The 13919-nt window shown below is 42.1% G+C and overlaps 1 protein-coding gene across 1 annotated transcript; it reads left to right on the plus strand.

Annotated features, from left to right (window-relative positions):
• Positions 1-564: 564 nt before the first annotated feature.
• PNN (pinin, desmosome associated protein) lies at positions 565-13919 on the plus strand. The gene is made up of 9 exons (XM_020807239.3): positions 565-862; positions 1368-1439; positions 3076-3144; positions 4114-4186; positions 4269-4363; positions 9010-9085; positions 10813-10968; positions 11049-11187; positions 11576-13919. The coding sequence occupies exons 1-9, from the start codon at positions 750-752 to the stop codon at positions 12865-12867; spliced, it is 2085 nt and encodes a 694-aa protein (XP_020662898.3). The 5' UTR covers positions 565-749; the 3' UTR covers positions 12868-13919.

Genomic DNA, 13919 nt, shown 5'->3' on the forward strand with positions numbered 1-13919 from the left:
AAAAAAGGACAGAAATTGCTGGGGATACACTTATTTATTTATTTATTTATTTATTTATTTATTTATTTATTACCCCGCCTATCTGGTCATTGCGACTACTCTAGGCGACTTAATCGTTCAATTCCAGTTTAAGCTGTTAAATTCAAGTTGCAGTTTTTGCACTCTCGTCCTACGGTCGCTAATTGAAAAGTAAGTGTCACAGAGGATAGTAGAGTTTACTCATATAACGTAAGAGAGCATAAAAGGGCCGCTACAAAAAACCCTTAGAATTGGACTTGGCACCGCCCCGTGCACTTCAAGGCATCTTAGAATCCGAGGAGCGCGCGAAAATGAGCAGGGCACCCATACGCTGAAGAGGCTTCCTGATTGAGTTATTGGACAAATGTGCAATTTGATTGGCTCTTAAATATGTCATTCTATCCTGGCGTTTAATGATTCGTATGAAACGCAATGGAAGGCGACTGGCGAGTGGCTGCAATCCGCAGAACTTCAGGGATATTGGCTCTTGATTGGCTAAAGAAGAGACGGATGATTGGAGCAAACTCGCGTCAGTTAATCTGCGTGGGTAGCGACTCGCTAGACGCTAGAGAAAGTGTCCGTTGTCTCTCCGAGACGTGTGTTGCGATTGGCGGAGTGCCTGAAAAAGCCACGTTACGTGTGGGTGGGCCAATTTAATCCTCGCCTTCGTTGAGCGCCGCCGTGGTGGCTGCTGGGCCCGGGCTTGGTAGGCCGCAGTTGTGTGAAGTGAGATGGCGGTGGCCGTGCGGGCTCTGCAAGAGCAGCTCGAGAAGGCCAAGGAGAGCCTCAAGCACGTCGATGAAAATATCCGAAAACTCACGGGGCGGGATCCCAACGATGTTCGGTAAGGCTGGCGAAAGGGGGTGAATGGCGAGCCGGGCTGGGGTGCGGAGCAGGCGGGCAGGCTCGCGCCTTGAGGGGGATCCGTTACCCTTTTCTTCTTGCCCGCGCTTTCTTTCCTGAGGCGGGGAAGGGGGGGGTTCTCACTTCCTCCTGGAGGGGGATGTCGGTGGACCGCATTTTGTACGAACGCCGGATCTGCTCAGCGCAGGATCTGGATGTGGGTGGAGGTTACGATCAGTCGGTCTGGTTCCTCCGGCGGGAAAGGGGTTTAGGGCGGGCCGAGGTTCGCCTAAGAAGGAGAGAGGGAATCCCGCCCGCAAAAAAGGCCTCCTGAGGAGTCCGTTAGAGACGCCCGCTTGAGGCGGGAAGGGCGGCTGCGCTCTGGCCACGAGGTCTCCGGCGCCCGCCCTTTGCGGCGGACCGAGGGCGTGTTTCTGGCCGTTTCCACACCTTTCTAGCTCTTTAACGTCGATGGTTTGTGTGTGTGTGTGTGTGCTTTCCTCCAGACCCGCTCAAGGTAGACTGCTGACCATCACAGGCCCTGGTGGAGGTAGGGGGCGTGGAAGTCTGTTGCTGAGGTAAGAACCAGTGGACCCAACACTGAGGGATTCAAAGGCTGTTTCATGCAGCAGAATGACCTGTGGTGTATTTTAAGGGCCAAACTTTCAGGGCTCTGAAGATGCATCCACACTGCACACTCACACGAGTTGGACTCAGCTTAGACTTTTGTGGGCTCTTACACATTCCAGTTGTTCAGTTGGGTGTACCAGAATTTACTGCAGGGCAGCTAAAGGGATGCCAGATTCCTATGATTGTGTGGTGTATCTTTGTTTTGGTATAACATCGTAAGAATCTGTAGGCTGTGGATGGGAAGAAAGGAAATATGACAAGAGTCCCATGGATTATATCCTTGAGAAGTCATGCAAAAATTGTACAGTGTCAACCCATGTTTGCAGGGCTACAGTTGCTGTGAGGTTTCCACATAAGTCTACATGGAATCCAGCAAGTGCCAGAGGAAGTGTGTAGTTTGCCATTCAGGGTCACTTATAATCCATTGTTAATGGCCATAATATAGGCAACTAGGTTGGAACACTGCTCATTTTTGCTTTTGCTTGCACAGAGGCAGCAGTAGTTCTGGAGATTGTCAGGTTACTTAATACTTCTTGATTTAAAGTTCTAATCCTAACAAGTTATTCTCTTAGTGCAGTATTATTAAACAAGGAGCAAGCTTTTGCGCTGGTGGTATCATATAACTCAACAAATGACTTTACAGTGTTAAAAGCTACTATTAATAGTGGCCTATATTAGTTACAGGATCTTGACACACATAGTACATACCAGTGTAGTGCAGCTACCTTCACCACCATAAATCAACCCTAGATGCTTCATTCATCTTAGAAGTAGCAGTGAAAATAGAGTTAACTATATAACTACTAAGTACAATGCAGATGGCTTTTAATATATATTTTTTTAGCTAGGCAATAAAGATCTTTAGGCCATAAATCTAGACAAGAGTTGTGTGCTTTAATAGTACTTAATTATTTGAAACACTGGCTTTTGCTATGGATGCCACACATACAGTTCTATGCCTATTAGATGCAGTTGTTTCTCTAGTTAGTGCTTCAAGGCAGAGAACTTCTCATTTCAGATTAATGGCAAATTGCATAGCTGATCTAAAGCTTGCTACTTGTAAAGCGAAATCTTTGTTCAGGGCATGCCCTGTTGATATGAGCAGGTTTTTATTTGTACTAGGAGGTAGTGTATTTTAGAAATTTATTTTTTTATTTTATTTATACCCCGCCTATCTGTTCAAAATGACCACGCTAGGCGGCTTCCAGACATATAAACACAATAAAATGTACATATAACAAAAAAACAATATACTATACACAATAACAATAAGCAGCCAACAATAAGCAGTAGACATATTTTCAAGATGGCAATATAACAAAAAATAAATTAAAGAAGAAAACGTTAGGTGTTACCTGGAGGGAAAGCCTGCTCGAACATCCAAATTTTGAGATGGGTCTTAAAAATACCCAGCGACGGGGCCTCACGAATCTCTGGAGGAAGGTTGTTCCAGAGGCGAAATTTGTACAGGTTCCACAACAGACAGTTGAGTGAGCAGTGCAGATGAAAAGAATTCTGCCCATGGATTCTTCTGCTTAATAACCTGCTTCGAGAACACTGATTCAATCTGCTGTTATGTTTTAGGCGTGGATTCTCGGATAGCGGAGGAGGACCCCCAGCCAAACAGAGGGATCTGGAAGGGGCAACCAATAGGTGGGCAGAAAATGAAAGTGATTTAAATTGAAGAACAAAATGCCTTTTTCATCCACTATTACATAGTTCATAATTTCATGTAATTAATAGTTTGCAATTACTCCATACTTTAAGTAATTACTATATAATTGTACTAATGCAGGACTGCATACTTGTAGTCATTCATCCATTATGGAATATTTTGATTTGTATATGCTGTACACTGGCATATTTACATTCCTTTTCTTTTTGTGCAGTTATGTACATTAAAAAACTTGGGTGTTGATTCTTATTTCTTTGGGAAACTGGTAGGGGAGCATTGTTTTATCTGTTGAACAACAGGTTCAGAGGAGTTGGTCTACTAAATTTAAAAATTACTATGGGTTTGGGCTGCACATTTTGAAACACTGGCTTTTGCTATGGTTACTACACATAGTGTGTGCTTGGGCTGCACTTGATTGATAAGCCTTTCCCAGTTTGGCTAATGCAAGTATTTAAAGATGGAAACTGTAGTTAGGTAATACTAGGATCTATTAGTTGCCATGAACTTTTGCTGCTGCTCCCAAAAGTTGTGAAGCTATACTAAGCAGTACATTTGCGAAGCCTTTCACGGCCGGGATCTAATGGTTGTTGTGCGTTTTTCGGGCTCTTTGACTGTGTTCTGAAGGTTGTTCTTCCTAACGTTTCGCCAGTCTTTGTGGCTGGCCTCTTCATGAAAAACCTACAACAACCACTAAGCAGTACAGCTTACAAGTAGCTGCAGCAGTCAGAAATAACTGCTAAGCAGCAGCAGCTGTGCCTCCCAAGGGAATCATCAAACTCTAGGGAAAAACTTGACACAGATGTCTGCTTTAATAAATACATGGGGTTAAAATAGAGTTTGAACTACAATATTTTCAGGTGTCCAAGAGACGGGAAATAGTTGATTGTAAATTGTCAGTATACCTCCAGTGTAAAATACTCACTTTTGACAATTTGTCCTAAATGCAGATTGGCAGGGGAACGTCGGACAAGAAGAGAATCACGCCATGAAAGCGACGCAGAGGATGATGATGTTAAAAAAGTAAAATATACCTGGAAATGTCGGGTTGGGGTTGACCAAAATATGGAGAAGTGTCTAATAACATATCTTTGATTTCTTGTAGCCTGCGTTGCAATCTTCTGTTGTTGCTACCTCCAAAGAGCGAACACGCCGAGACCTTATTCAGGATCAAAATATGGATGAAAAGGGGAAACAAAGGTACTTTCTTTAATGTGACAGAAGATGTTCAAAGTCCAAACACAACAACAAAGTTTCTTTTGAAGTGGGTTTGGGAGGAGAGGCTGGCAGTTGCTTTGTGCTATTCAAGTTTGTTCAGCAGTACAGTGGTGCTTCTCTTAACGAAGTTAATTGGTTCCCAAAAAAACATCGCTATGGGAAAACATCGCTAAGCGAAACACCATTTCCCATAGGAATGCATTGAAAACCGGTTAATCCGTTCCAATGGGAACGGATTACCGTCCTTAAGCGAAAATCCCCATATGAAACATTGCTAAGCGATACAATGTTTCCCCCATTGGAATGCATTGAAGCCTATTCAGTACATTCCAATGGTTTTGCGATGTCTGTTTTTGCAATTTTAAGTGTGTCTTAAAAGGTTCAAAAACGGTTTTAAATGCTTGGGATCGTTAATGCACCTTTTAAAACCTTTGCAAACTTATTTTGGCTTTGTTCTGAGTCTTCGTTAATTTTTGGTGAATTCCCCCCCCCCATTGGAAAGCATTGTACTGCAGGTTTGACAGCTGTCAAACCGACAGTTCAATGCTTTCCAGTGGGGGGGGAATTCACCAAAAATTAACGAAGACTCAGAACAAAGGCAAATTAAGTTTGCAAAGGTTTTGCAAGGTGCACTAATGATCCCAAGCATTTAAAACCGTTTTTGAACATTTTAAGACACTTTAAAAATAGCGAAAACGCAACATTGCTAAGCGAAACGGGACATAAAAATGTCATCGCTAAGCGAGGCAAGGTCCCGAACATTGCTATGCGAAATTTCCCCATAGGGAACATCGCTAAACGGGGCACAAAATCGCTCCAAAAACCTCATCGCTAAGCGAATACATTGTTAAACGAGGCAATCGCTAAGCGAGGCACCACTGTACTATCACATGTTTCTGTGAAGATTCTCAGTCATCCAGATGAGGTTATCTGAAAGTTGAGTCATTGCAACTGGACTTCTTTCTTCTGAGGTTGAAATGCATCTCTATTCATCAAAGTAGCTTGTTTAGTCTGAAGAAGAAACTTAGATGAGTAGTGAAATGTTTCAACCTAAGAAGAAAGAAGAAAGTTTAAGAAGAAAGAAGTCTACTTGCCATGATTCAACTTCCAGATATCATATATTTCATATAGTCCCAGCCTGTTTTTTCAATGTATGTATTGCACCAGGCAACTTAATGAGAAGTTGCTGTTTGTAAGATTTGAAAGTGGTAAACCTAATTCTACAGCTAGTTAATTCTTTTCTTTTATATTTCTTTGCAAAGTTGAATTGTCATTTTGTGCACAAGTCAAAATAAGACTTCAGTTACAAAACTGACACACTAATTTCAGACTTCATAAGTATTCCTGTAAGGTAAAAATGCAAACAGAAGGCAAATCTTATTTTTAAAAATTATGAATTTGTGTGTCCATGAAAAGACTCGAAACAAAATTTACTATTCAGCCATATAAATGTTTCTTTGTCAGTCTCTGCTGGGAGACATTTTAGCCTCACTTACCGGAAACTTCTGTTTTGTTAAAAACAAAAATAGTCATCACTTGAGATTGGATTTCTGCAGTTGAACATTTTCGAATTTTAATCCTCACTGAGCCACAAAACCTATTGGATAATCTTGGACCATTGCTTTCAGTTAGGGGACTTATAAGGGGAAAGGTGAGATACAAATGAGCAAATCAATAAAAGAAGCAAAGTACAAAGCTTAAATGACCACATGGTATAAACTAGTTTGCAGTCATTCAGGTAGTCTTGAATTATCCTCTTACAAAATGGAAGTTTGAAAAGTCTGAAGAATTTGTGGTTTTTGGCTCCTGATACCTACAGCCACAAGAAGCCATGTCAGCTTTTGTGCTGTGCATCTTCTGTTTTGCTTAGAAAACCTGTTTTCCTTGTAAGTTCAATTTTATGCAGCAAAGCTATCTAACTTGGCATACTTAAATGCTGACTTTGGATGCTTTAAGATAATGGATTCAGTTTTATGAATACCCATAAATTTTGTGTTGATGCTTTACTGTTAAATCCAGTCTGCATTTTAAGATGCTTAATATAATTCAAGTTTAAATCTACTTTCCATTCTAAATACTAAGATCAAAACTATTAAATACAGTGGGGTCTTGAGTTACGAACGGCCCGAGGTACGAACTTTTTGAGTTACGTACTTCTCCGTCCGCAAAAATCCATTTTGACTTGCGGACGGAGAATTGAGGTACGAACCCAAAAGTTTAAAAAAAAAAGCGGGAAAGCACCTGGAGCCGGGTGGTGGCGGCGCGGCGAGAGGCGGCGGCGCTGCTCCTGATCCGGGATTGGGCACCTCGGGGCTTTCCGGCCGCCCTGGGTGGGCCCCGCTGAGCCGAGCTCCGGCGGCGGTGGCAAAAGGCAGCGGCGAGGACAGAGGAGCCTCCCAGCGCCCTGGTGAGCCCGCGCGGGAGGGTGGGAGCAAGTTCGCAGGGATGGCACTGGCACTGGGAGGGCTCCACGCCGGGGAACAAGGCGGGCGCGGGCGGTGGGTGATGGGAACAGGGGCTGGGGAAGGAGAGCGAGGAGGGCGAGTGCGGCGCGGTTGGGTGGGCGATGGCTGCCTGAATGAAGGGAAGCCGGCTGGGGCTGTAAACGGAGGCTGGGCGGGGAGGGAGGGAGCGCCGCGGGGGCCGGCTGCCTGTTCTACCTTCCTGGGCTGGGGCTGTAAACGGAGGCCGGGCGGGGAGGGAGCGCCGTGGGGAGCCTTGATGGCCGGGCACCGTGTGCTGCTGCTGCTCCCATCTCCACCCGGCCCATTCCCCCGGAGCTTGGAGGAAATGGCTGGGCTGCCTGTTTCGCCTTCCTGGGATTACAAAATATCCCCCTCTAGTGGCAGAAGGCGGAACAGCAGCTTCCCATTACTTTCTATGGACGGTACAGAGCAGATACGGATTACAATGGTTTTCAATGCATTACTATGGGAATGCAGATTTTGACCTACGAACGTTTTGACTTGCGAACCACCTTCCAATACGGATTAAGTTCGCAAGTCAAGACCCCACTGTAAATGAAAAGGTTTCTTTTTCAGCTTTAGAGAATCTTCTGTGCAAATCGCATAATTTTAGAGATGGGACTTTCTGAATTCCAAGACTTTAGTCCCATAATTTCACCAGAATCCTCCAGGCAGAATTATGGGAGTTAAAGCTTCCAAAACAGAGGGAGTTAGAGCAGCCTTCTCTACTACCTTCATGCCATTACCACACCTTTGTTTCTTCAGATGGTGAGAGAAGCACTCTGCTGCATTGTGGGAGTTGTAACCATTCCCTGTACAGTGGACCCTTGACTTACAGACGGCTTGACTTACAGACTTTTTGAGTTACATACTTCTCTGGCCGCAAAATTTAGGTTTGACTTGCAGACTGAGATTTGACTTACAGACCAGAAAAAAAACAAAATGGAACAAAAACGGCCTGTTACGGGATTAATCGGTTTTCAATGCACTGTAGGTCAATGGAGACTTGACTTACAGACTTTTTGACTTGAGAACCGCCTTCCAATACGGATTAAGGTCTCAAGTCAAGACCCCACTGTACCTCACAGAGGTACGGGGTATGGTGAAGTGAGATCCAACGGAAGCTGCCTCCATGCATTCCCAGTTAGGGTCAGAACTCACCTTCCTTGCACCTTTGTGAGTTTAAGGGCATCCTTGTGCCTCTCACAATGCAGTAGGATGCTTTTTGTGCTATGTGAAGAAGTGACATGGAAGCAACATAAAGGTAGAGAATGCTCTTCTAGTTTGGGGTTTTCTGGCTCACTTACGGAAGGGACAGCTCTGGAACTCTGAAAATGCTATTTGTATACTGTTTATGTTGTAGACTTTAAAAGCTAACTTTTGTTCAGTGGGTTGAGTCTAGAAATTGTGCCTTGGGGGGCATCTCTAAATGAATTCTGCTTTCCATTGGCAGAAAAAGGGAACATTTTTCACCTATTCATCAACCCCTTCCTCATCCCACTTTGCCCACTGTTCTCAAGAACCCCTTGCCCCTTTAGAGCAGGTTTAGATATTGAGGGCTTTTGAGGACAGAGAACTAGCAAAGGTTACCTCCCTATCCTCTTCAGCTAGTGGGAAACCTCCATGAGATCAAAAGTTTGCTGTTGAAAGAAACTCTTCTGTACACAGGATATATTTGATCTAAACCAAGATGTTTGGCCAGAAATAACTTTGTAGAAACTTGGATGTTTACGCAGGCCTTCCCTCCAGTTAATACCCGTTTCTTTTTCTTTTTTCCTGTTTTTTTTTTTCTCTTTTTCTTCTCATCTTGAATAACCTGCATATTGATGTATAAATATGTTATATTTTATATGTTGTGTTGTGTATGTTGGAAGCCGCCTAGAGTGATCATTCGACTAGATAGGCTGGGTATAAATACAATAAATAAATAAATAAATAGAATTTAACACTTTGTGTTAAAACATCAATCAACTGGCTTTATCACCTGTTCTCTCATTTGCTGTATACAGTATATTTATATCACCTGTATTGCTTTTTAAACAACTTTTGTGAATATTAACTAATTAGTCCCCTTGCAATAGTTTGAATATGGTTTATGTAGATATAATAAACTACTTATAAAAATATGTGCTCTAATCATACATTCTCCCTCTCTTCTGTCAGGAATCGGCGTATATTTGGTCTGTTGATGGGTACTCTTCAAAAGTTCAAACAAGAATCAACAGTTGCTACTGAGAGGGTATTGATTTAATACTTAGCATATTGAGAGCAAATTTGTAAAATTTTCATGCAAACAGAAATTCCTGTAGCATGTTGTGAGAACAAACTTACATCCTTTGCCCATTAGATTTTTGGCACTAATTCTTTTCTGAAACTGTTAACATTCAGAAAGTTATTTTGCAAGTGGAAAGACAAACAAAAGAGTTCCTAAGCATATTATTTTCAGAGGTCATTTAAACATATTTAGGGATTTACACAAGTGATTACCCTAAACCTAACTGTTGCAACCATCACGGAAAGCTTTATTTATTTTAATTTATATCACTTTTTTTCCCAGATTTTAAAAATTCAGTGAAACTTCCAGTACTAATAAATAATGGTTAAACTTGAATACAAAAGAGAGAGGCAGAGAGAGAGATGCACATGAGACATGAATTTTAAAGAAAAGGTAGTCCCTATTTCAGCTGATTAGTGGCCAAAAGCTTACCTGAAGAGAAAAGCCTTTGTTTGTCAGCAGAAGGACAGGAGAGGGGTTGTCAGTGTAGCCTTCTCTAGAAAGAAGTTATGTAGACTGGAAGAGCCACTAGAAGGGTCTTAAGTCATAAGCAGACATCTCTGTAAAAGTAATGGGAATGGCCCTGAAGATCTGAAAAGTGGGGAGGCTCATGTAGAAAGATGCGATAATTCAGATAGCCTGGACCCAAGCCATATAGGGCTTTATAGATTGTAACACATATGAAATTGGGTCTCAAAACTGGCTGGCAGCCAACAGGTGAAGTAACAAAGATCAGCAGACTGTCTTAAGAATTTAGACCTGGTGACATTTCTGAATGCTCCTCGGGCAGCTCATATGCAGTGTGTCGCACTAATCCAAACTAGACACGATTAATGTGTCACTGTGGCTAGATCAGACATATTAAGGAATGGATGCAGCTGGCACACTGGCTTTAGCAGTGCAAATGTTCTGCTAGTTATCACTGAAATCTGGGTATCCAGGATGAATGCAGGAAAACACCCAAGCTTCCAGCCTGAGTTTTCATGAGGAGTGTAATCCTGTCTAGCACAGTATACACCAGGCTATATAAACCTCTGGGATTAGTAGTTGCGTCTGCAACCACAACATGTGCGCTGCTGATCTCCCTCCAGGATCACAGAGATCAGAACGACACATTCAGTTTATGAATTATATCTAGTAGTGTCCTCCTGCCAGTGACTGAGACTTGGGCGTTTTCCAGAGATCTCTCATCCGTTCAGTTGCTTGCCACAGTTCAGCTCATTCAGAAGGGTTCCGTTATGCTCTAACAATTCCAGGAGGCTTGAAGAATCTGGGGGACAGAGGATGCAGAGAAAGTTTCCATAAACGAACATGATGTTGAATGGCACCCAAGGAGAATGAATTAGTCATATACAAGATGGGCAACCTGTAGTGATCTGAGGGCTGCATATGGCTATCTCAAGACTTTGGAAAGGATGCATTCATCTCTGTGCAACACCCAACCAAGTACTTTGCTTTTTAGAAGTAGCTTGTTTAACTGAAGAACCCTTTTCACATCTTCTGTTGGTTGGTCCAAAATTGGGAGAGGCTCTCCATGGTAAGGGAATTTTCTGAGCCAAATAGCATTTGGAATAGTGATTTAATTTTGAACCTTTATTTAATTAAATATGCATACTGTGATAATTGTACAATTAGTGATAATGTTATTATTATGCTACTCTTAAAAGAATCTGATTTTTTGTCTGACTCAGCAAAAAAGACGGCAAGAAATTGAACAAAAACTTGAAGTACAGGCAGAGGAAGAGAGAAAACAAGTTGAAAATGAAAGGAGAGAACTCTTTGAGGAAAGACGTGCTAAACAAACAGAACTGCGGCTTTTAGAACAAAAAGTTGAACTTGCTCAGTTGGTGAGTCTGAATTTAGAAGCTATTGTGTGACATTTGTGTTTTGTGTGATACTGAAGAAACTAATAATTTATTTTCATCAGCAAGAAGAATGGAATGAACATAATGCCAAAATAATTAAATACATAAGAACAAAGACAAAGCCTCATCTGTTCTACATTCCTGGCAGAATGTGTCCTCCTACTCAGAAGCTGTTTGAGGATTCTCAAAAAAAGTTAAACGGTATGTTGTGAGTGTTAAATGGATGCTGGTTTATATGCAAATATATGCAAATTTTCAATAGTGAATCACTAGAGGGGGAAAGTAGGAATGCTAATTGCAAGTTATGTACAGCAGAGAAGCTGTCATTTGGTTTAAAATTCTCACTGCCAGTAACAAATATAAAGCTTCAATAGCTAGTGGGAGCAGTGAGTTCCTTCAAAAAGAACACAGTTGCAAAATGCACACAGGTGCTGGCACATGATGCTGAATTTGTGCACATTTGAAGTTTCTGTATGGATTGATTTTTCTGCAGACTATATTGCATGGAATGGCTCAGCTGGTCTGTCAGTAGACTGAAATTCTTCTAGCTACACATGGCAAGTTTACTGTTTGTTCTCTCATTCTTCAGCACTCTTTGAAAATAGGCGCATTGAATTTGCTGAGCAAATAAACAAAATGGAGGCCAGGCCCAGACGGCAATCTATGAAGGAAAAAGAACACCAGGAGGTAAAGAAGGAAGAAAAGAAGGAAGACCAGAACAAGGAGCAGGAAGAGGGTAAGGTGGTTCAGCAGGTGGAAGAGATGGAGACAGGTAATCAGAGCAATGATGTAGAAATGGAAGAGGTAGCGGAGGAAAAAGAGGTAGGTGCTAGTCGTAGTGATGGGGAGATAGAACAGGAGGAGGAAGAACAGAAAGAGGAATTGGAGGTTAAAGCAGCAGAAGGAGCAGAGGTGAAAGAGAATGATAGGCACCAAGAAAATCAGGAGGAGGATGTTGTGTTAGTGAAAGAAGATGGGGAAGATATTCTGCCAATAGATGGTGAACAAGATCTGATGGAAACTAGTGAGGCAGATCATGTAGAACCACTAGAAAATGAGAATAGCAAAGAAGTGGAACCAGAACTGGAGTGTAATATCCAACCAGAACAGGAAGGGCCTGTTGCCCTGGAAAAGGAGGAAGCCAGCAAGTCAGAAGGTGAAGTTGCAGCTGAAGTTGAAACAGAGGAGGCGGAAGAAAAGGAGTCTGAGTCCACTCCCACAATATCAGAGGCTGAGGCCCAGCCTCAGTCAGAGTCCGTGGTTCAGCCACAGCCTCCACCGCAGTTGGAATCCATTCAAGATCAGGAGCCTCAGATAGACAAAGATGAATCTGCAGTGCCTGACAAACTGCCTGAAATTCAGGCAGAGCCAGTGCAGGCAGTAACTGTAGAAGCGGCAGGTAAGGTAAGGAGTAGGAGCAGGGGTCGAGCAAGGAACAAAACCAGCAAGAGTCACAGTCGGAGTACTAGCAGTAGCACTAGCAGTACTAGCTCCACAAGTAGTAGTAGTGGCAGCAGTTCCAGCAGTGGCAGCAGTAGTAGTCGCAGTAGTTCCAGCAGCAGTAGCAGCAGTAGCGGAACTAGCAGCCGAGAAAGTAGCAGTAGTTCTAGTAGCAGTGAGAGCAGAAGTCGAAGCAGAGGGCGTGGGCACAATAGGGATAGAAAGCGCAGGAGAAGTGCGGATCGGAAGCGAAGGGATAATTCAGGAGTAGACAGAAGTCACAAGTCTTCGAAAGGTAGAAGCAGAGATGCAAAAGACTCAAAGGATAAAAGTTCAAGGTCGGACAGAAAGAGGTCAATATCAGAAAGTAGTCGGTCAGGCAAAAGAACTTCACGGAGCGAAAGAGACCGTAAATCAGACAGGAAAGACAAAAGGCGTTGACAGAAGAGACCAGGCTCCCTAGCCTAATCTTTGCAGCAGAAGATTACTTGAGTGAAAGGATTCCATGTGAGGAAGAAAAGGCTGCCTTAATTGCATGCTGTTTTTTTTTTTTTTTTTATTTGAGAAATACAGACTTTACCAGGCAACTCTTGTGCTTTTTACATGATTTTGTAAAAGGTTACTTGTCAAATTATGTGAAGATACAGATATGTACAAATAAAGGGAGGGACAGCTCCTTCATCTTTTTAAATATTCTGTACTTAGGAGTTTCTGTATATTTTAATAGATACACCATTACAGTTGTGTGATTTGATTCTGTATCATAAGTTTTTTGTAAAAATAAATGTCCATTTTACGAGGTTTGAGAGTGCCTCTTGCATAGAAATCTTTTCCCCTTTATTTGCAAAATTTATAGAGTTGTTAACCTGCCTGTTAACTCTCCTAATTGCTAACAATTTCAATTCCAAAGTCATGAAGGAGTACACACCTGCGCATAATCCGGGTTTTCTTTTCTGTGTTTTCACTATACAAGTCTATTTTAGGCTTTACTAATGTTGTTTGGTGAACTGTTCATATATGGGAGCAAACTAAGTATGTCAGGCCAGTTTTAATTATTTGGACATCTAAAACCTGTTTGGAAATTCCTGTAGTTATTACTGCAAGCCATGCCTGCCCTCTAGTGCTAGGGTGATGTTTAGAGAATTTTAAATTTGCAATTCCATTAACTTCAGTGCTTTGCTGTATAGTGCAGGAAGGTGCGGTCAACTTCTAAACTCAATTATTGTGCATCACTGACTAAAAGCCTTTACATGCCAATAACAATGGATTATACTGTTAAATTAATCTGGGACTAACATGTCTGTTGTGCTTATGAATACTGTTGAATGGGGAAACTAAACTCAGACTTTGCATTTCTGTACAGCTAAAGCAAGTAAATGGCAAAATAGCTAGTATTAAAAAGGTGACTTGCTGTTTTTAAATTTTCTATAAAATTTAAGTGTATACATTGGCCTGTCCTGTAAAAGTCCAAATAAAGGTAGCTTTATGTACTA

The sequence above is a fragment of the Pogona vitticeps genome, chromosome 1, assembly GCF_051106095.1.
Source record: "Pogona vitticeps strain Pit_001003342236 chromosome 1, PviZW2.1, whole genome shotgun sequence".
Lineage (NCBI taxonomy): Eukaryota > Metazoa > Chordata > Lepidosauria > Squamata > Agamidae > Pogona > Pogona vitticeps.

Bases quoted from the DNA above. Each gene is read 5' to 3' on its own strand.
- PNN (XM_020807239.3), top strand. From the start codon at position 750: ATGGCGGTGGCCGTGCGGGCTCTGCAAGAGCAGCTCGAGAAGGCCAAG. The intron at 1,440-3,075 runs GTAAGAACCAGT...GTTATGTTTTAG, and splicing joins CGTGGAAGTCTGTTGCTGAG to GCGTGGATTCTCGGATAGCG. The intron at 4,187-4,268 runs GTAAAATATACC...GATTTCTTGTAG, and splicing joins AGGATGATGATGTTAAAAAA to CCTGCGTTGCAATCTTCTGT.